This window comes from Dasypus novemcinctus, chromosome 16 (genome assembly GCF_030445035.2).
Source record: "Dasypus novemcinctus isolate mDasNov1 chromosome 16, mDasNov1.1.hap2, whole genome shotgun sequence".
NCBI classification, from domain to species: domain Eukaryota; kingdom Metazoa; phylum Chordata; class Mammalia; order Cingulata; family Dasypodidae; genus Dasypus; species Dasypus novemcinctus.
In genome coordinates, this window is record NC_080688.1 from 91,432,847 (window position 1) to 91,452,411 (window position 19,565).

At 55.0% G+C, this 19,565-nt stretch overlaps 1 protein-coding gene across 3 annotated transcripts; it reads left to right on the top strand.

Moving 5' to 3' along the window:
* The first annotated feature begins 740 nt into the window (after positions 1-740).
* CNDP2 (carnosine dipeptidase 2) lies at positions 741-19,315 on the top strand. 3 transcript variants are annotated; one of them, XM_012519873.3, is made up of 13 exons: positions 799-927; positions 2,455-2,831; positions 3,365-3,687; positions 5,114-5,257; positions 9,869-10,031; positions 12,304-12,392; positions 13,662-13,862; positions 15,209-15,293; positions 16,196-16,356; positions 16,649-16,813; positions 17,452-17,593; positions 18,144-18,291; positions 18,764-19,315. In XM_012519873.3, exons 3-13 carry the CDS (start codon positions 3,628-3,630, stop codon positions 18,831-18,833), a joined length of 1,428 nt encoding a protein of 475 aa, XP_012375327.1. In that variant the 5' UTR covers positions 799-927; positions 2,455-2,831; positions 3,365-3,627; the 3' UTR covers positions 18,834-19,315. The 3 variants fall into 3 exon arrangements, with proteins under 3 accessions (XP_004479182.1, XP_012375327.1, XP_012375328.1); XM_004479125.5 differs by lacking the exon at positions 2,455-2,831 and having other exon boundaries at positions 741-927; XM_012519874.4 differs by lacking the exons at positions 799-927; positions 2,455-2,831 and adding an exon at positions 1,088-1,271.
* The last annotated feature ends 250 nt before the right edge of the window (positions 19,316-19,565 follow it).

The following is a 19,565-nucleotide window of genomic DNA, read 5'->3' on the forward strand; positions in this document are numbered from 1 at the left end:
TCTAGCTCTTAGTTTTTGGATAGGAAATTACATACTAGCTTTAATTTACATACATATTTTGTTGCAGAAAAGCATGATAGTGATCCATTAAAGACATTAAGCATAAAACTATTAAATTTGACAAAATTCTGCAGGATGTAGAATGGAAACAGAAATCAAAAAGGAAAAACAAACCAGGTAATACTTAGGGGGGGGGGAAGTAATTTATTTTAAAGTATCAGCATTTTAATTTCCCATAGTACGTGGGATATTGCATCCTCTACAACTATTAAACTCGTTACTAAAAAAAGTCCCAGAGCAATCACTCCTAAAAACACGTGGGAGGAATATGTTTTCCAAATTCTTTTGGGAAAACTCCAACGAAAATTAGCATATTCCAGTGATAAATGACCGCACAAGGATTAAGAAGATCATTCAGCAGGCCCTCAGTAAATAATGTGTCTCATCTCATTAACTTCCATGATCTGGGACCTAAATGATAAAATTACTCTTCGTAAAGGTGCTGGTGTAAAGGGCTAAGCTTCGTCAAATTGAAATTTGTGCAACCAGCACAAGAGCCCACAAGTTCTCTTCGTTTTTCAGGAGTCTGCCCGACCCGGGCCTCGACCGCACACGGGCTCGGCGGGAGGCGTCGTGGAGCCCCAAGGCCCGAGGACTCACGGGTGGGACCCACAGACGCACACCAACCCACGCCATAACCACCCGCCTGCCCCGCGCCTGCGCACCGGCGCACCACCCATCCCCTGCGAGCGGCGCATGCTCGGAGGTCCTAGCCCCGCGCGCAGTGCCTGACGCCCCGCCCCTCACCGACCGAGCCCGGGAGCGACGGCGTGGCGGGTGACGTCAGCCCCCCGCCGGGGACCGGCGTTGGTGGGCGTGGTGGGGCGTGGCCTGGGCTTGCGGGTGCGGAACCGGAGCCCGCGGCGGGTAAGCGCCCTGCGGGGCTGACGTGTGCGGCCCCGGCGGCGGGCGGCGCGGGGAGGCCCGGGGCCGAGCCCGGGGTTCCCCTCGGCGGCCGGCGCCTTGGCCCCTCCCCAGACCCCAGCCTCCTCCGGAGCCGCCGGCGCCCGCGTAGCCCACCGGGAGTGGCCCCGGCCCGCCCCGGGGGTCCTGCCGGCGGGAGGAGCCCTGGCCAGCCCCGGGGCCCTCTCCACCGCGCGGGCCTCGTTCGCCCGGGTCACCTGCGAGCGGCCATCGGCCCACCCCGCCGCGGGCAGGGACACGCGGTCGCTATGGAAACAAGGGCGGCGGCGCTGGTTCGGGAGGGGCGTGTGAGCGAGGGGCCCCCAGGTTTGGGGTGGGCTTGCAGGGCGAGGCGGGTAAGCGCAGAGCCCGGCCCCTCCAGGCCCGCAGAGAGGTCCAGCCGCCTGTCCCCGAGGCTTCAGGCCCGCGTTGTCCCTGGGGCCACAGAGCCCCTCTTCAGGGGTCCCTGCCAACCGGCATGGAAGGCACCGAAAGAGCCCCCGAGAGGAGGCAGAAATCCCCTTGCCAGCTCTGCTGGTCCAGGGCAGGGCCTTAGCCCGTCAACCTGGGCTTCCTCCTAAGTGAGATGAGCTCATCTACCTGTGCTGAGGTCCTCACCTAACCCCCGCAGCCGTGGACAGAGCATGGGTGATCCCAGGGCCAACTCCGTTTAACCCCCTGGAGGCCCTGAGGGGAACCTTCTCCCAATGCCTTTATTGTTCCTAAAGCTTGCAGGAAGAGGTAATTCTGAGGTGTGTCTGGAATCCAGTTCCAGATGGGCCAACTAGAGTTTCCTCTCCTGCTTCAGAGGTGTTCCCACAGACATGAAACGGTGATTTGGCTCTTTGTTATGGGCCTCCAGTTAGAGGCAAGGACGGAGAGCCCTGGGACTAGAATCGAGCAGTTCGTGTACTGCAAGAGTGCCAGGTGCTGCAGGTGTCCTTTTCTCCTTCCGCTCTCACAAGTTTCAATTTTTAAATTATGTTACTCCTCCTGGATTTAAGGTTTCAGGAGGGAAGTGAGTGAGTTTATTTTGTAAGATTAATAGTTTTTGTTCGAGCCAACGAATTGCTTTTGTCTCAATAAACTGGTTTCACTAGGGCATATAAAAGTCACCCCACTTAATGGCTTTGGTACTGGAGGGTGAAACAGGAGCAGTCCAGAACTGTGAGCCAAAGGGAGAAAGTAGACCTGGTCCAACCTGCTTTGACTGATTAATATAGCTTGAGCTATGCAAAGCAGCTGCCTGGGCTGCTGAGCAACCTGGTCTCTGTACTGTCCTCTGATAAAAGGTGCAATTTAGATAATCCCATCCTTGAATGTTTAGCTAAAAGACCTTTGGTTAATTTGGCTGCAGAAAATACAATATCAATGTATATCTGCCACAATGAGCTTGGGATTTGGGGAATTTAATGACCAGCAGCCCAAGTGAAAAGCACCCAGTGCTGTCAGTTTCCTGCTACTATGTGGAGTTTCTTCTCATGTAAACAGGAAGCTTCCCAGTGTACATTTTTGGTGGTCGATGGATGCGATTTTGACTTATGCTCCTAAGACGCCTCTCCAGCGTGCGTGGACTGTCTCGCTGAGGCCCTTTCAGTTGAGAGCCTCTGCGTGGGCCAGGCGGTAGAGAAGCAGTCCATGTCCCCAGAGGAGGAAGAAGGTGCTGAGAGGCAAGATTTACCCTCGGCGTCACCCCGCCTGCTGCGGCGACTTCCTCTTTCCGCTGAGCAGCTGCCTGGCTCTACTGCAGTGGTTGAAGTCACTGCTGATGTCAGTGCACACCAGGCGTCTGGCTTCCCACCTCAACCTCGGGGACCCAGCAGGCATTGTCCCTCTCCAGCCTTCAGCACCGGTGCTGAAGTGGCTCAGTATGTCTGAGGCACTTTGCAACTGCTACTTTGAGTCTGCTTGAAAGAATCCAGATTGCCAGTTGAAGGAAGGGAAGAGAACCCATGTTGGAAATCCCAACACCAGAACCATTTTTTAAATTTCATATTCATTTGGATTCCCCTGATCTGTCAGGTGGACGGAGAGTGTTGGGTCCTGCGCAATCAACTGTGCGTTAGGAAGTACTCTGGGAGGCGGCCTCCGCTGTGGCCACTGCAGGGCTGGGCCTGGCCTTATCAGCTGCCTTTCCTTCCGGCTGGGCGCCTTGGTGCTGTGCTGAGGGCTTGTGGCCTTGGGGAGCTGGCCTCACCTGGCCACGGGTTCCTTGCAGTGCCCCTTTACTCCAGGGTTCCCTGCAGTGCCCCTTTACTCCACGGTGATGCTAAGTGGGAACCTTCTCCCTGGGATTAGGAATATAACTTTTTAAAAAGGGTTTGAGTTGGTGTGAATGGGAAGTATCTACTTTTAAGTTTCGTCAGTTACCTGCCATTTTCACACCTGAGTTTTATGACAGGTTTCTCCCCGAGGAAAGCAGGAAAGCCTGGCAGAGCTGCCCCAGCCGCTCACTGGTTGCCAAGACTGCTGACTTCAAGAACTGAGCTTCTTCCTGCTTCTTCCTGCGAGTCTTGTGACCAGGGTGTCGCAATCCCGGCTGGGAGGGTGGAGTAACCCTTTCTATAACCCTGAGCCTTGGGAGGTGGCACAGCTCCTGCCTAGCAGCCGGAGGGACGCTGCCCTTCATTCCAGAGATTCTCCAGCCTGCTGTCTGGTGGAACCATGTCGGTCCTCTCTAGCCTGTTTAAGTACATCGACGGAAACCAGGAGCGCTACATCAAGGTGAGGGGTAGTTCATTGTCGCAAACTTTAAAATTATTGAAACCCATGGGGTTCAAGAGAAACTTTCAAAAAGCTACTGTGAATTAGGCTGTTGTCAAGTATATAAAATACGGCCAACAGCTCTGTTCCTCTCCCTCTCGTTACAGCGTAAGGTAAAGGGACCACTTCTGATAGAGGGTCCTCATGTATGCCTCCAGGAAGAGCAGCATGGATCTGGGATTTTGGTTTAATTTCTTCTGGTGGACAGCTTAAAGAACTATTTTCCTTAAACTATGATTGGAAACCTTCTGACCACCGTTGCGTGGGAAGGAGGGTGACTGTATTATTCGACCATGAGGTATAACCTGGCAATAGGGATAATTTAATATTATTTGACCATACACATCAGCACCCCGTGCTGCCTCATGCTTGTGTGGATTGCAGTACGGTGTCTTTTAAAGTAGCAGGAAAGAAACCAAAGAAAAGCGATTTTCTTGTACATGTTTTACAAACTTGGAGGACACATCCGTGGACCCTCCTAGTGGTGAGAGGTCCTAGAGTCATGTTCTTTAAGATTGGTTCAAGGAGAGAGGGCCTATGGTCTCGACGCATGGCATGGTAGTGTTTTTAAATATTTGAAAAATTACAGAAGAGTAACATTTTTGTTTAAGTTCATAGTGGATAGAGGTAGGACAAACATGAATATTATACAGAGGCCGAGTTCCACTCAGTGTTGGGAAAGTTTTCTAACATTTAGGGCCCTCCATCAATAAAGTGGGCTACTTTGCAAAACCCCCTGCTCCTGGGGGAGGTAGCCCCGTGTCCCTTCCACTCCAACTCTAACCTGTGTTGTCCTGCGAGGAGGTTCACTTACGACCCGCCCCCTCATGGGGACATTAACATATACCAAGTGCACATACATGCACGTGCGCGTGTGTTGGGCGCTGCCATCCAGCAGCCTGTCTCTTGTTTTGAGGGCATCAGTTGCAGTTTTATGTATTAATAGGCGACAAATTTGAGGCGAAATCTTTAGAGTTCTGTTTCTAAAACTTACACTTTAGAATCCTTGACCATTGATAGGGTGATAAGTAAGCTAGTTTGAGCTGTGGAAACGTTAGGTATTTCCAGTATCCTTCACTTATAATTTTGTTAGATTCAGTATAAACTTATTTATGGAACTTTGTTTACATTCATCTTATGCTTAATAGTGAAAAATACACGATCTGACATTTTCCTTTTATGCTATAGTTCTTGGTACAGGGTCAGTACAAATGTATATACTTTTTTATCTTAACTAAAAAACCAGTAGGACGGGTCCATTCTTCTACATCTAGTCAGTGGATTCAGAACAGAACGGCCACAGGTAGCATCAGCGTTGTGTGCCTGAAGTCTTTCCTCCCTCAAGGGTTATCTCTTCAGAATCCGTTTTTGCTTATTACCACAACAGAAACTTGCAGAATGGGTGGCCATCCAGAGTGTGTCTGCGTGGCCCGAGAAGCGAGGCGAGGTCAAACGGATGATGGAAGTTGCGGCTGCCGACATCCAGCAGCTGGGCGGCTCGGTGGAACTGGTGGATATCGGGACACAAAAGGTACGTTCCCGGCAACCTCTGTGTGGCAGAGCTACAAGGGAGCAGGTGACTCCCGAGGGCTAAAGACGGAGTCTCTGGTCAATGGAGAAAACCCCTCCACCAGGTAGAAGAGAAAGAAAGTGGTTTTACCACTGAGTAAGCATTAAACCCAAAGGTGACGTGCATCAGAGGCAATTGCTGGAGAATGCAAAGGTGGAAAGAGACCACACGCTTCCGTCAGGCGGGCAGACAGCTCCCACCCACTCAGGTTCTCAAGTAAGAGGGGCTCACAGCACCTTTTGTCACGTGGGGTTCATCCTGAGTTGGCTTGGTAATTGGGGTGACCAACCGTGTTACTGATTGCCTTCCTAAAAAGGAAAGATAAAGTTCTCTTCTCCGTACAACAGGAGTTAGGTTTCTGCGGTCCCATGGGAGCTAGGTGGTAGGGGTGCTATCTTCCTTGAAGATTTCATTTCAAAGAGAAGGGCATTCTTGGCTTGTAAAACTGAATAGGTGTTTTTAGCTTTCTAAAAGGTTTACATACATTTCAAAGAGGCAGAGAAAAAACTTGCAAGTTTTCCAAGGAAGTGCTTTAAGAAAGGGCAATGGGAAAACCTTTCCTTTTTTATAACAGGGAGAATTAAATTTTTTTTCTTCTGATTTTTAATTTGTATTTGCCCTTACACTTCAGACAAATCTATCTTAAAAAAAAAAGTCCAATTTGCATGCATTAATCTGTACAATTATTTCATTTGGCTTGGGACAAAGGTTTTGTGATAGTTTTTTTCTCCAGGAAGGAGAACTCTTCAAGAATAAGTTAACATAATGACCATTTTTAAAAAATAGCTGAGATTTCCCCACTGTAAATTAGTGAACTTTCAAACTAGGAAGTTACACTTTATCCTTGTAGATTTAAAAATAATAAAAAGCTTCCACTTAGTACTCTAGTTCTCTAGCTTCACAGTAGGTAGAGTTGGCATTTTTTCATGATCTGGTTCCTGAAAAAGAGATTTTTGAGGGGTGGAGGTCAGTTATATTTTAATGAAGGATTCGGACAGATGAAAACTTTTTCTTAATTTAAATGAACAAGCTGACTTGATGCTTCATTATTCCACTATTTTATTTTCACATGATGTCAGTCCTTTGTTAGTTATGTGCTTTGTGTGGTATATTTTCAAAGTTTTTAATATTCTTTTATATTGCAAGTTTAACACGTTTTGCCTTATGATTTAGATGTTGAATTGAAGTCATAGTCATGGAATTTGAGGTGTGGACCTCCACTTCCATCCGCTCTTTTCATAAATGGAAGACGGTCTGTGTCTTGCTTAGGAACCCATCGTAGGTTCATCCCAAAACCGGGATTATAATCCAGGCCTCCTGATTCCCAGTTATTTGAGATTTTCTTCTGACAACAAATTTAGTAGTTGATTTAAGATATGCTACAGCTTCCAAATATTTTTTCCTCCTCTCTTGGGAGTTAAGCCTAGTTTCTTCGTATTATTTTTATTTTGAAGAATACTTCACTTGCTTCCCTCCATTTTTCCTAATATATAAAAAAATCTTGTGGTTATAAATAATCATGAAGAAGTTATGTCATTGCAGTAAATAGATTTACTGTTTGTCACCGTCATTACAGTACAATTCTTAGGAAAGAACCTTCTGCAAAAAGCTGAAATGGCTATTACACTACTTTGAATTAAATAACACCTTTTTTTAAACCAAGTGATTGAAAATTTCCATCACTGTTTGAGAAGTTCTACTGAAATATTGCAGTGTTGCTGAATGCGATTGTGAGGTTACGAAACATTTTCCCTTGTCTTCCCATACATTCGTTTGGCAAAAAGTTGCATTTTTCAGAAAGTGGTGATGACTTGGGGCAGGAATGGAGGTGGAATTGGTCGTCATCTAATGTAAGTGCAGAAGCCAGTGCATTTTCAGCCTCGTGGAGGAAAGGGGCCACCCGGGATCCAGGGCAGGGTGCTCAGCAGTGATGCCGGTCACCGACCCCAGGGGCAGGGCCTGGCGGGAGGGTCACGCGTCGACTGTCAGGAAGGACTGCTGGGAGTCCTTGGGCATTGGCCCCACTGCCAGGGCCGGGCAGGGGGAGGTCAAGTCTAGACTAAGACACCCATGTCTGGACTAGACGTTCAGATCTGGACTAAGGCATTCAAATCTAGACTGAGATTTCCACGTCTGGAGTATGACGTTCAGGTCGAGGCTGGGGAGGAGTTATCTGGCCTTAGCAGGGGCAGGGGTTGTAGAGATTTGGGTGAGGGCAGGGGGAGCCTGCCCCGTGTCTCTGGGCCCAGCACGGTCACTGCCTTTGTACTGTGATTCTGGTGAAAAAAGGTAAGTTTATTTAATTTTCGACTTGGAAACTCTTTCAGGCTGGCTGCCCTTTACAGGTGATACCTGGTTTTCACCTGCCAACGTTCAGGAGACACTCCCAAGTGCTCATCCCTGGGTTGAGTGTGCTGAGGGGTCCAGAAAATACTGCCATCTTTACAGCCAGGTTGGAGAGGCGCGTCTGCCAACGTGGACTAGTGGTGCTGGGCATGGCCTCTTTGCTGCACCTTCTCAGGCGCTCCCCGCTGCCTTCGTTCAGCCTGTGATACAGGCAGTGATGGGCAGCCCTTGTGCGTGGCCCGCTCTCCTGGTTCTGGGCCTCGGCTGCCCGCCTCTGACCCCCCCAGGTTTGGCCAGCTCTCCCCTGACTGCCTGCCGCCCTGGCACCCATGCTTTGGGTGCCACCTCCTGGTCCCTCGGGGCCCTTTCTTGCCTTTCCTGCAGCCCTGCCATCCTGAGCCACAGGCCTGGGACTGGGGCTCTGTCGGGCTTTGTTCCCCATTGCCTGGCACCCTCCCCCACGTGCAGGTTTCCCCGCAGGGGGCTCATGGTGAAAAGGCCCATTGCCTGAACAGGTCCCTGGGTGCCTTTTGGAGACCGAGTCGCCCACAGTGGTGGGGTGAGAAGGTCACAGAAGTCGGGCTGCAGTTGGGACTGGGGTCTGTCTCTGAGCCCGTCCCAGACCCCAGGTAAAGTGTGGGGACCAACCACCAGGCCACCTCCAAGTTGGAACTGGCGCCCAGGAAGCGAGAAGTGGTGGGTCCTAGGGGAAGAACCCAGCAAGGTGAGGAGGAGGAGGGAAGGCTTGGGGCTGGCTCGGGTGGAGGGGCCGGCGCAGAGGCGGGGCACGGGGAAGCACGGCGGGGGCTGCAGGCAGGCAGTGGAGCCCAGGTATCCCTTTGTCCCCCTAAAGGCCGGATCGTGCATCTCAGCCAGGTACTTGGGTCCCATTGGCTTCTGAAGAAAAGGCTTCAGTATTTCAGAGGAGGTACATCAAATAGAAACTGATTTCACGAAAGATCTGCTGTTTCTAAAACTCATTTTCCTGGCCAGCAGCGGAGGGCAGAGGCAACTCCAGGGGCTGCGTGCCCGGTGCGCGAGCAGGGCAGGGGCTGCAGGAGAAGCACCCCCGCCCCATGGCCATCCCGGGGCAGCCGGGCCGGCTAGGCGAGTTGACTCCAGCTTCACAGAGTAAGCAAATTCCAGTGCCTTGAGAACCTGGCAGCAGTGCCAGGCCCTGGAGCACAGACAGGCCCCGCAGCGCTGCTCACAGCCAGGGTCTCCGGGAGGCCTCTGGTCAGCCCAGCACCCTGTGTGCCGGATTCTGTGTTGTTCCCACCCTGCTCCCCTTGCCCCTTAGTTGAAAACTGTTTGGTTAGCTGTGTTAGCAATTCAGTTTGTACGTTAGGTTTTTGGGTGTGTTTTCAAGAGCAGTGCTTTCTAGCAACCAGGCTTCCACATGTGTGTGCAGTGGTCCAAATAGAAACCCTCCTCCCCTGCAGCCACAGCAGAAGTACGCGTGGTTTTCACCTGCCTGCGCCATCTCCTTGGGATGTCTTGTCGTCATCAAGGAATTTGCTCTTAGAATGTAGGAGGTACCTGGATAGGGGCCTATTTGCGCGGCCCGAATGGGCCAGGGTGAAAATGCAGGCCTGACGTGATAGTGGGAAAGGCCCGCATGGACTTGGGGCTGAAATTGCTTTTCCCGTCACCTCCAATTCTGTGCTGGACAAAGGGAGAGGCATGGGACAGCTTCTTCAGGGACTGGGGTAGACGAGAAGGCCTGTAGACAGCTCACGGCAAGAACCAGCTGGGGCTACCCTGGTTCACCTGAGTGCCATGACTTCGTGCTGTGGTTACTTCGTGCTGTAGTTTCTGGCCTTTCCAGTGTGCAATTTTGATCTGCCTACAGAATCTCAGAAATGTGTCTTCTAATTCAGATTTACGATTGCAGTAGGTTTTAACCATTATTTCAGAAAATAGCAAGCTAAGTTGCATTCTAAATTCAGCCTTTATAATATGTTTTGTTAAATAATTTTTTAAAAATCAGCCTTTACAATTTTCAAGCTGCCGGCATTTGGTGACCATGATTCAGTTTGTGTGCTTTGGAATGTAGGAAAGGGGGTGTTGCTAGTTGACACCTCAGTGGAACAGTGTGACCTTATACTCTGTAGTAGAAGTTGACTGGTGAGAACAGGTAAGGAAGTTCAAGATATTTAATAATATGTGCTGCAAATCTCAAAGTTTTAAACAGACAGGCCTTGATTGTTCCCCCTTGCCTCCTAGCTGCCTGATGGCTCAGAGATCCCACTTCCTCCCATTTTGCTTGGCAAGCTGGGCTCAGACCCAAAAAAGAAGACCGTGTGTATTTACGGGCACCTGGACGTGCAGCCGGCGGCCCTGGAGGACGGCTGGGACAGCGAGCCCTTCACCCTGGTGGAGCGAGACGGTGAGAGCCCTGCGCGTCTCCTTCACCTGAGAGGCGCTCGCTGCTGGCGTCTGGGGAGCGTGCCTGCAGCCTTGGTGTTGGAAAATTGCTGGTGGTCTCTTGGTTCTGGCCATTGCGTTACAGGCCGTTTTCAGCAGGTTCTGAACGGGGGCCGGCGGTTCTGGTTGGTGAACTCCAGGAAGCCTGGCTTTTCTCCTGCAGGCGCGGCCCTTCTTGGCCGGGGCCCGCTGGCCTTCCCTTTACTCCTGAAGGCTCTTCTGGAAAGCCTTCTCAGTGGGGCAGCGCCGCCCCCGAAGCCGTTGTCCGACCCCTCACCCCCATTCACAGCTGCCTCCCTGGCTGAGCCTCAGGAGCCGCGCTTTGAAGTCCCGGGAACGCACCTGCCTTTCCCAGAGCCCGGCCCGGCTGGGAGGGCCCCAGGGGCTGGTCCAGCGAGGGCCCCGCTTGACGCAGGGCCCGGCTTTGGGCGGCTCTTTTTCAGAGCCCCTCTTGGTGTGGGGGTCTTCTCTTGCCTTCACTGCTGGAATGTCCTGTGCTTCTGCACATGGCACATGACACGGTCCTTGGCAGGTAAAGACCCCCCCTCCATTTGTTCCTTCCCCCTGGGCCAGTTCCCAGACGCCTTCTACCTTGCAGGCAAACCTTCTGCCATCAGCCTTTTATGAAGCGTCGCCCCTGCCCTCGCCATCTCGGGGCAGCTGCTGGCGGTGGTGGTTAGCGCAGACTCGCCCTCACTTAGGCACCGAGGCCCCTCAGCGGCCGCTCGGCCCTGGGGCCGTTCCTCTGTGTCCCTCCCCCTGTCTCAGTGAACGGCCCCTCCCCGTCGTGCCCGGACGGGGCATCTGCGTCTCCGTCCCTGTTTGCGGCCCCCCGGCTCCCCCGGGCCCTGTCCTGGGCTGGCTCTCCCTGTCCCTCCCACCTCAGCTGTCTCATCACACCCTCCTTGGGGCTCTGCCCTTCACCCCCTGCTGCCCCCAGCAACGAGGACATGTAACTGCTGTTCCAGAGCCTGGCTGAAGGCCGCAGCGGCAGGGAAGGGCTGTCTGGCGCCCCCGCCCACCTTCCCTTCCCACCCTGCCCCCTCCCCGTGCTCCTGCTCGTGGCCCTCCAGCCCCTCCGCACACTGCGCTCCTCTGTGCAGGGTGGCACCCACAGCAAACCCCGTCCAGCCCCCACGTCCTCTATGAGGCTCTTACAGGCACCTGCGCCGACGAACCTTTACGGCAGGCATTTGGCTCCAGGCCGTGTCCCCGCTGTCAGGTGGGCACTGGCAGTGGGGTATTTCTGTTGGCGAGCTCAGTTCTGGCACACAGTGGTTACTCAGTGAGTGTGTGTTGTGGAAACAAGAATATATTAACATGTATTATAAGGAAGCACCGGGGATTGAACCCAGGACCTCGTACATAGGAAGCACAAACTCAACCACTGAGCTACACTCACTCCCCAGGTTGTTTTTTTTTTTTAATTAGAGTTTGTATTTGATCTTTAGCTTTTGTGAAACACTGGGTTAAGTTTGTAAAAGGAAATTCCCTGAGCTTTACGCCATGTCTGGTTTTGGTGTGGATCATGTCGAAACTGCTGAACTTGGAGAACATCTAAGGATGAGGAGGTCAGCGACCGGCCAAGCCCACCACAGAGAGCCTGCGAGCCCTACAGGCCGCGGGGGCGCCTTGCTGCCCGTCTCTGTTCCCGTCAGGGCCTCCTCCAGGGCTGCTGACCTCTGTGCGAGTGTGGGTCGGGCTGGGCTTTGTGGGGGCCTTGAGGCCAGTGGGAAGCAGGTGCCAACTGGAGGTGACATCCGTTGAGAGTGGTGACCTAGAGAAGAGGTGGCCCAGGTAGACGTGCTCTAGGCTTCATCAAGTGAGGTTCAGAAGTGGGGCGGGTGACATCTGTGAATTGTGGTTCCTTCTTAAGATCAGACCTCCCGTCCCGCCCTCCTGCAGGCGGGTTGTGGTGAACAGGTGGTAACTAACCCACTGGCGGAGCTTTCCGGGAAAGCTGAGCATCCATTTCACGTACCACAGGGACTGGCGCCTTTTGCCCGTGCCCACAGTGGGAGAGGGGCAGCTATGACCTAAGGCCCGCCCCTTCGATTATGACTAGTTCTCTTGTAAATTCTAGTAGTGGCGTTGGATGGAGGCCGACCGCTCCCTACGGAGTGACCACAGGGCTTTGGGAGGAGGCGAGGGGCTTCGGGCTCGGGAGCTGGTGCTCGGCCTCTCCGCTGCCCCCTCAAGTCCTGACTCGATGACCCTGCTGATTGCTCTCGCAGGGAAGCTGTATGGGAGAGGTTCAACGGACGATAAGGGGCCCGTCGCTGGCTGGCTGAATGCCCTGGAAGCATTTCAGAAGACAAACCAGGTACATCGCCCATCCACTGGCAGTCTCCATCCTCACGGACAGTGTGTGATGGTCAAAGGTCACCAGATACGAGATAGCAAACTTGCCCCACGCTGTACCAGAGCACTTGGCTCAGGTCTAAGGTCCTGGTTCTGTTTTTCAGCCTTGGAAAACATTAAAAGTTTAATTGTTTTATAGCCGACCAAAGGTCCTAATAGTAAAGACTCAGCAGAACCCAGCCAGCACCTGAAAAGTGCATTATCAGTCCTTGATTGAACTTGAGAATGTGGTCACTTGCTGGGACATAAGACAGGCTCTGTGACATTGGGTAGATTCCTTTCCTGGTCTGTTTAGCTCCTCCTAAAAATCAGTTTTACTTTTTAAAATACATTTTTATAACTGAAATATCTTCTCATTGTAGAAATTTGTGAAATACAAAAAAGTAGAAAGAAAAATATTGGCACAAATCCCACTCCTAAAAAGACCGTAATATTTTGTTGCTTACCAGTCTTCTCAGTTGTTGGCAATGGGCTTGGATTGTCATGTAAAGATCTTGTATTGTGATAGAATAATTAGCATTTTTGTGGGGGGCTTGGGACTTGGACCAGAAGGCTCTCGGGCTGGCTTAGCACAGGACAAGGCCGAGGCCAGCAGCACAGCTGCACCCAGGGTGCTTGCCTGGATCTCGGTGGCCTTCGGTCCCCCTTGGGCTCTGCTGCACAAGCCTGTTGTGACCCGGGCCTGTTTTCAGGGAAGGCTTCCATTTTGCACCTCTAAAGTGGGGTGCCACATGCCTCTTCTCAGTCGGGCGGACACCTGGAAAAGTAGCACGTGATTCAGAATAAACAGCATTGTGCTCAGCCACCGTCCCGCTCTTTAGAAAACCTGTCCTTGTCCGTGGAGCTGAGGACCTCTTAGATAGGGGCGTCACCGCGCTCGTTCTTCACTGCTGCGTGCTGGCTGTGATGGCACCAAGGACAGACTGGGGCCGTGGCCGTGGTTTTAGAGGCACAACATTGGCCGATGGCAAACGGTCCTTACTGCCTCTGGGTGGGTCTGGGGGTTCTCGTGGACCTGGTACCGTTCCGAGAGGCTCCTGCCTGCGGTGTGGGGACCAGGCGGGCGCACTCGCAGTCCTGCAGACGCACGGGCAGCTGCCAGGGCTTTGGTCTGGAGGATCTAAGATGTTTGAAATTCGTGGTTTCCAAGCAGCAGTAGTTTCCTGTCCTTTCTAAGAAGGAAAAGCCCTTGAAGGCGCAGTGCCTCCTAACGCTCGCTTTCCCACCAAAGGACGTTCCCGTCAACGTCCGCTTCTGCCTGGAGGGCATGGAGGAGTCCGGCTCCGAGGGCCTGGACGCGCTCATCTTTGCACGCAAGGACACCTTCTTCCAGGACGTGGACTACGTGTGCATCTCCGACAACTACTGGCTGGGGAAGAAGAAGCCGTGCATCACCTACGGGCTCCGCGGCATCTGCTACTTCTTCATCGAGGTAGGCGGCCGGCACCACGCAGTGACGGGACCACGTGCCCGTCGTCCCCGAGGCTTGCGTTAGGGAAGCCACCCTGTCGCGCAGCTGGGGCCAGAGGGCAGTTTCTCAGCGACTTCCGGCTGGGCCTTGACTTAGAGGCCTGCCACAGAGTTAGTGAGAAAAGATCAAAGGCGAGTCTATAAGCCTGCGACATGTGCAAGGCACTTTAGCAATATTTCCTTTTGAGGGTTAGAGTTAAGGTTGCAGCTCTAATTCCATGATGGCCTTGTCTTAAGGCAGGGAACTGAAGCATCCACCAGTTAGGGAGGCTCAGTGCAGGATGCATGGTGGGGAGAGCCTGGGGCCACAGTGGACCTGCTACTGACGAGCTGGTGAATTGGAGCCTCCCAGGGAGATTATGGTGATTATACCAGATGACGAATATAAAAGTATTTTATAAACTGGAAAGTCCTAGAAATTACACAGCACTTGCTGTGTACAAAGCACTGTTCTGTGTGCTCTATAAATAACCTAGGATAATATGGTAGCTGAGAGTTGAACACTCTAGTATTTCCATTTTACAGGTAAGGAATCAAGAGACCAGGGGGTTAGGTAACTCGGCCAGGCGACACCACTGGCAAGTGGGGGGCTTGGGTTTGAAGCTGGGTCTCTGGCTGCCAAGGCCATGTCATTTTTATCTCTGTGAGGTAGTGCCCTTTCTGCAGGCCCTGCAAGGAGTCTTGCTAACTGGGCTGGAGAAGGCCTTGGGTGCTGGAGAAGTAGTACTGCTCCTGCAGGAAGCACCCAGCTCACGGGTAGCACATCCCACTGCAGGCAGCATACCACTTACCTGCGGGTAGCACATCCACCTTCCTGCAGGAAGCACACCGCTTACCTGTGGGTAGCATGTCCACCTTACCTGCAGGAAGCACCCAGCTCACGGGTAGCACATCCCACCATGGGCAGGACACCGCTTACCTGTGGGTAGCACATCCACCTCCCTGCAGGAAGCACATAGCTCACTTGGGTAGCACATCCTGCTGTGGGCAGCACATTGCTTACCTGCGGGTAGCACATCCACCTTCCTGCAGGAAGCACACCGCTTACCTGTGGGTAGCACATCCACCGTAACTACGGGTAGCACACCCCTTACCTGGGTTAGCACTTCCCCTTTATCTCTGGGTAGCATTTCCAAGAGTACTTTTTGTTGCTGCCTTCACTTTGTAATTTAGGAAACTCCTTGCTTTGCTCTCTGAGGGAGTCAGTTTTTGCTTTTGAACGCTGCCTGTCAGGCTGTGTGTGTGTGTGGTTTTCTGCCACATGGAAACGAGCTCAGTGGCATCAGGTGCAGCTGCCTCTCTCTGCAGGTGGAGTGCAGTGACAAGGACCTCCACTCTGGCGTTTATGGCGGCTCCGTGCACGAGGCCATGACGGACCTCATTTCCCTGATGGGTGAGCATGGGGCGCCCCTGGGTGCCACCGTAGGGAGAGGCAGAGCCCCGTTCGCGACGCCCTAACCTCAGCGTTGGGCCCGCACAGTCTTTCCCCGTCGTGGCCAGGTGACAGCCGGGCTCCTCTGCCTGAGCACTCCCGGCCAGTTGCCGCCCCGCGCCCCTTCTCGCTCACCATGCTTCACCTCTGCCTCCGCGGCCGGCTGTGGACCCCCGGCATTTGTCTGACGTTTCCCCTAAACACTGGCTCCTTTCTCGGGGCCCCATGATGCCTGAGTTCCCATGGGCAGGCCTCTGTTGCTCTGTAAGCGCCTCACAGGGTGCCCTTGCCTGGCAAGCCCTTGCGGAGTAACGCCCGCCTCTCTCCCCGGGGCTCCCCTGGGGTGGGCACGGCACGAGCCCTTCCCACGCGCATGGTGACGCACTCGGCCTTTCCTCCAGGCGCTCGGTGGCCCCAGGGCCATGGTCAGTTCTCCTCCCCTGTGGTGCTGGCTCCCAGGGGTCAGAGCACACTGTCGCCCGCAGGCCCCTTCCCGTGCGGGCACATCCGAGTTCCGTGGACTGTACGTGTACACAGGACCTCGGCTGCCGCCCGGCGCCTGGTGTCCACCCTGGAGCTGGCCGCTGCCTCGGTGCAGCCTGGGCCATCACCCCCTTCCACGTCTCAATAAGCACAGCATGCTGAGACTGCCACTGCCTGCTGACATGCTCAGAAAACGTCCCCCTCGTGATCACTCCAGTGGGACTGGCCACCGCTGCCCGCGGCCTTCGCGGGTCACTTGCATCTCACCGCCTTCCCCCGCGGGCTCCTGTGTGCTCGTGTGCCTTCCACCAGCGCGGTGCCGCCTGGTTCCATGCCTCCGGCACGTTGAACAGCTTTCATCCTCGGCCCCTTTTCTCTAGGCTGTCTGATAGACAGAAAGGGGAAAATCCTCATCCCCGGCATCTACGAAGCTGTGGCCCCCGTGACTGACGAGGAGCTCACGCTCTATGACAACATCGACTTTGATGTGGAGGAGTACGCAAAGGACATTGGCACCAAGACGCTGCTGCACACCTGCAAGGTGCCGGTTCTGCGCCATGCCCTGCGTGGGGTCCTGGGAGCCGCGGCAGGTGCTGGCCCAGAGGCGTGGGCCCCCGCAGGGCACTGCCCCTGCAGACCTCCTGCAGGGGGTTATCAGATCAGGCGCTGCTGGGGTTTTAAAAACGTCACAGCTGCTTGGTCCTGCCCGTGGGGCTCCCGTGGGGGTCCCGCGGGGCTGCACCCTCCCCGTCCTGCGGGGAGCTGGCCTGGGTCTCCCAGGCTGTGCTGGAGCCGGCCCAGCACGTCTCAACCCGTTCGTCCTTTTCCTGCAGAAAGACACCCTGATGCACAGGTGGAGGTACCCGTCCCTCTCCCTGCATGGAATCGAAGGCGCCTTCTCGGGAGCTGGAGCTAAGACTGTGATTCCGAAGAAGGTCATCGGCAAGTTCTCGATAAGGCTCGTGCCGAACATGACCCCTGAGGTCGTCACCGAGCAGGCATGTGGGGCTGGGCGGGGGTCCCATGACCGGGTTCTCGCCAGGGCCATCTGGGGCCTGATGGCTGAGAGCCCCTGCTTCCTGGCGCCCCAGCTCCATAGTCCTTAGAATAAGCAGTGCTGAAACTTTGAGATAAGGGTTGTAAAGGCAGGCTGCCTCCGCGACCTTCGCCCTTGCCAGGGCGCACCTACGTCTGACCTCTGGCCCCGAGGCTCCGGAGTGGGCTGGGGGGAGGCAGAGGGCAGGACCCCCCCCCCATGCTGAAAGCCCCCCAGGCTTGGGGGAAGGCTTCAGGAGGCGATGGGATCAGGTGGGGAGGACAAACGGAGGCCCTGGGCTGTGTGGAGCTGCAGATGGCAGCGGGCAGCGGGCGTGCCCAGGCACCCGGCACCCTTTGGGTGAACAGGTGAACGACGGCTCGCGATTCTGTGAGCTAAACGGTGGTGCCTTTGGGAGTAGCTGTGTACAGGATGGCTACTGAATTAAACTGTCCTTTATCTTCTCTGGTGAGAGCCCTGCTCCCACTCTCCCGGTTACGGAGGCCGGCGCCAGCTGTGGACAAGCCAGGCTCACCGCGGACCCCGAGCTCGGGGCAGCTGCTGGGCTGAGCCCTCCTGTGCCTCTTCTGTTGGGTCCAGGTTACAAGTTACTTGACCAAGAAGTTTGCTGAGCTGCACAGCCCCAACAAGTTCAGGGTGTACCTGGGCCACGGTGGGAAGCCCTGGGTGTCAGACTTCAACCACCCCCACTACCTGGCTGGGAGAAGAGCCCTGAAGACAGGTCAGCTGCCCCCATGGCGCCATCTGCCAACACGGGACCATGTCAGTGGGGAGGCAGGGTGGGGGTGCAGGGCTGGGCGGGTTGGGGGGCTGGTTGGGTAGTGGGGAGGTGCAGGAGGCAGGGTGGGTAGTGGCAGGGGAGCTGGTTGGGTAGTGGGTGGAGCTAGTTGGGTAGTGGGGGGCCTGGTTGGGTAGTGGCAGGGGAGCTGGTTGGGTAGTGGGGTGGCTGGTTGGGTAGTAGGGGGGGCTGTTGGGTAGTGGCAGGGGAGCTGGTTGGGTAGTGGGGTGCAGGGCTGGTTGGGTAGTGGGTAGAGTTAGTTGGGTAGTGGGGGGGCTGTTGGGTAGTGGCAGGGGAGCTGGTTGGGTAGTGGGGTGTAGGGCTGGTTGGGTAGTGGGGGGGCTGGTTGGGTAGTGGGGGGCTAGTTGGATAGTGGGGCACGGGCTGTCTCAGCACCCCCTCCCTCGCAGCTTGCCTGAGCCTGTGCCGAGGGCCGGGTGGCGGCGAGTCCACCCCTGCCTGCAGCTCACAGGTGCTCTTGTCCCCTCCCCAGTGTTTGGTGTTGAACCTGACCTGACCAGGGAGGGTGGCAGCATCCCCGTGACGCTGACTTTCCAGGAGGCCACAGGCAAGAACGTCATGCTGCTGCCTGTGGGCTCGGCGGACGATGGCGCGCACTCACAGAACGAGAAGCTCAACAGGTAAGGCAGAGCGGGCCTCGGGCTACACCTTCCCCGCGTCCCCCACAGCCCCGGATGTAGCCAGGGCCCTCCTCTGAAGAGTCCTCCCTGCCCAGGCCCTCCCCCTGCCTTCTCCCCTCAGCCCCCCCCCCCACCGTCCCTTCTCTCCTGCCCCCCCATGAGGCCAGTCAGGGACTAAGATGGGCGGGACCCCGATCATCAGAACCCCCAGCCGAGGGGCGGGGACCCAGGTCAAGGCAGGTCGCGCTAGGCCCGGGGAGAAACCTGCACCCTGGCGGACCAGAACCAGGGTGGGCCGGGAGGGGTGGTTGACTGAACTTGCGGTTAGAAATGAGGCGCCCTGTGACAGTGCAGGCGGGACCCCCGGCCGCCAGGCCAGGCGACGGGCCCTCGGGGAGGAGTGCGGACCGCCTGGGCTCGGGGGTGCTGCCTGCATGCGGCGGCCCAGCCAGAACCATCCTTCCTTCATCAGGCATAACTACATAGAAGGGACGAAGATGCTGGCCGCATACCTGTATGAAGTGTCCCAGCTGCAGCACTGAGGGGCCCGGCTTTCCCGGAGCGCCGCGTCCCGCTCAGGAACCCCGCCTCCCTCCTCGCCATCTTCCTCTTTACTTGGGAAGCAGGAGCTCACTCTGGCGGCTTGTGGCGGCCAGTCCCTGAGGTCTTATCAGTGGCCCTCAGGGACAGTTGAGTCACCCCTCGTTCAGCTCTCCAGGAAAGGGCCTACGTCCAACAAAGCACAACTTCTTCAGCAGAAGGTCCTGCTTGTCACTGAGTTGGGATTGACATGAACTTGACGTTTGCCGAGGGTTGCTGAAGTTCACGAGGTTGAAGCGTCGGCACCTGATGCCGCCAGGGGTCCTCTCTGACCCTCTGCTCTCCTGCAAGTTCTGCCCTCCTCTCAGACCATAACCGCTATCGTCATTTTCTGTTTTCCTTCCTCTTCCCTCAAACCTTAACCTAGCTGGAAGGAAGAGCTTGTCTCATTCTGTGCTACTAAATAAAAAGGAGGAGCCTCTAAGAGAGTGGCCGTCCACCTCTCTGAGCACCACCTGTGCGGGCCCCCACCCCTGGTGCTCTGGTGACTGCGTGTATGGCGGGCAGCCGGGGCTCGGGACACAGGCCTGGTCTCCAGCACGCACTCCACATGTGTCAATAGTGCAGATTGCACAGGTCTTCGGACTCTTCTTGTGGTTAAAAATAAGTACAGTAGGACCCGGCTTTACACAGTCGATATGCCCCAGGATCCTTCGTGTAAGTTGGAAATCGCC

Bases quoted from the DNA above. Each gene is read 5' to 3' on its own strand.
- CNDP2 (XM_004479125.5), top strand. From the start codon at position 3,628: ATGTCGGTCCTCTCTAGCCTGTTTAAGTACATCGACGGAAACCAGGAG. The intron at 12,393-13,661 runs GTACATCGCCCA...TTCCCACCAAAG, and splicing joins CATTTCAGAAGACAAACCAG to GACGTTCCCGTCAACGTCCG. The intron at 18,292-18,763 runs GTAAGGCAGAGC...TTCCTTCATCAG, and splicing joins CAGAACGAGAAGCTCAACAG to GCATAACTACATAGAAGGGA.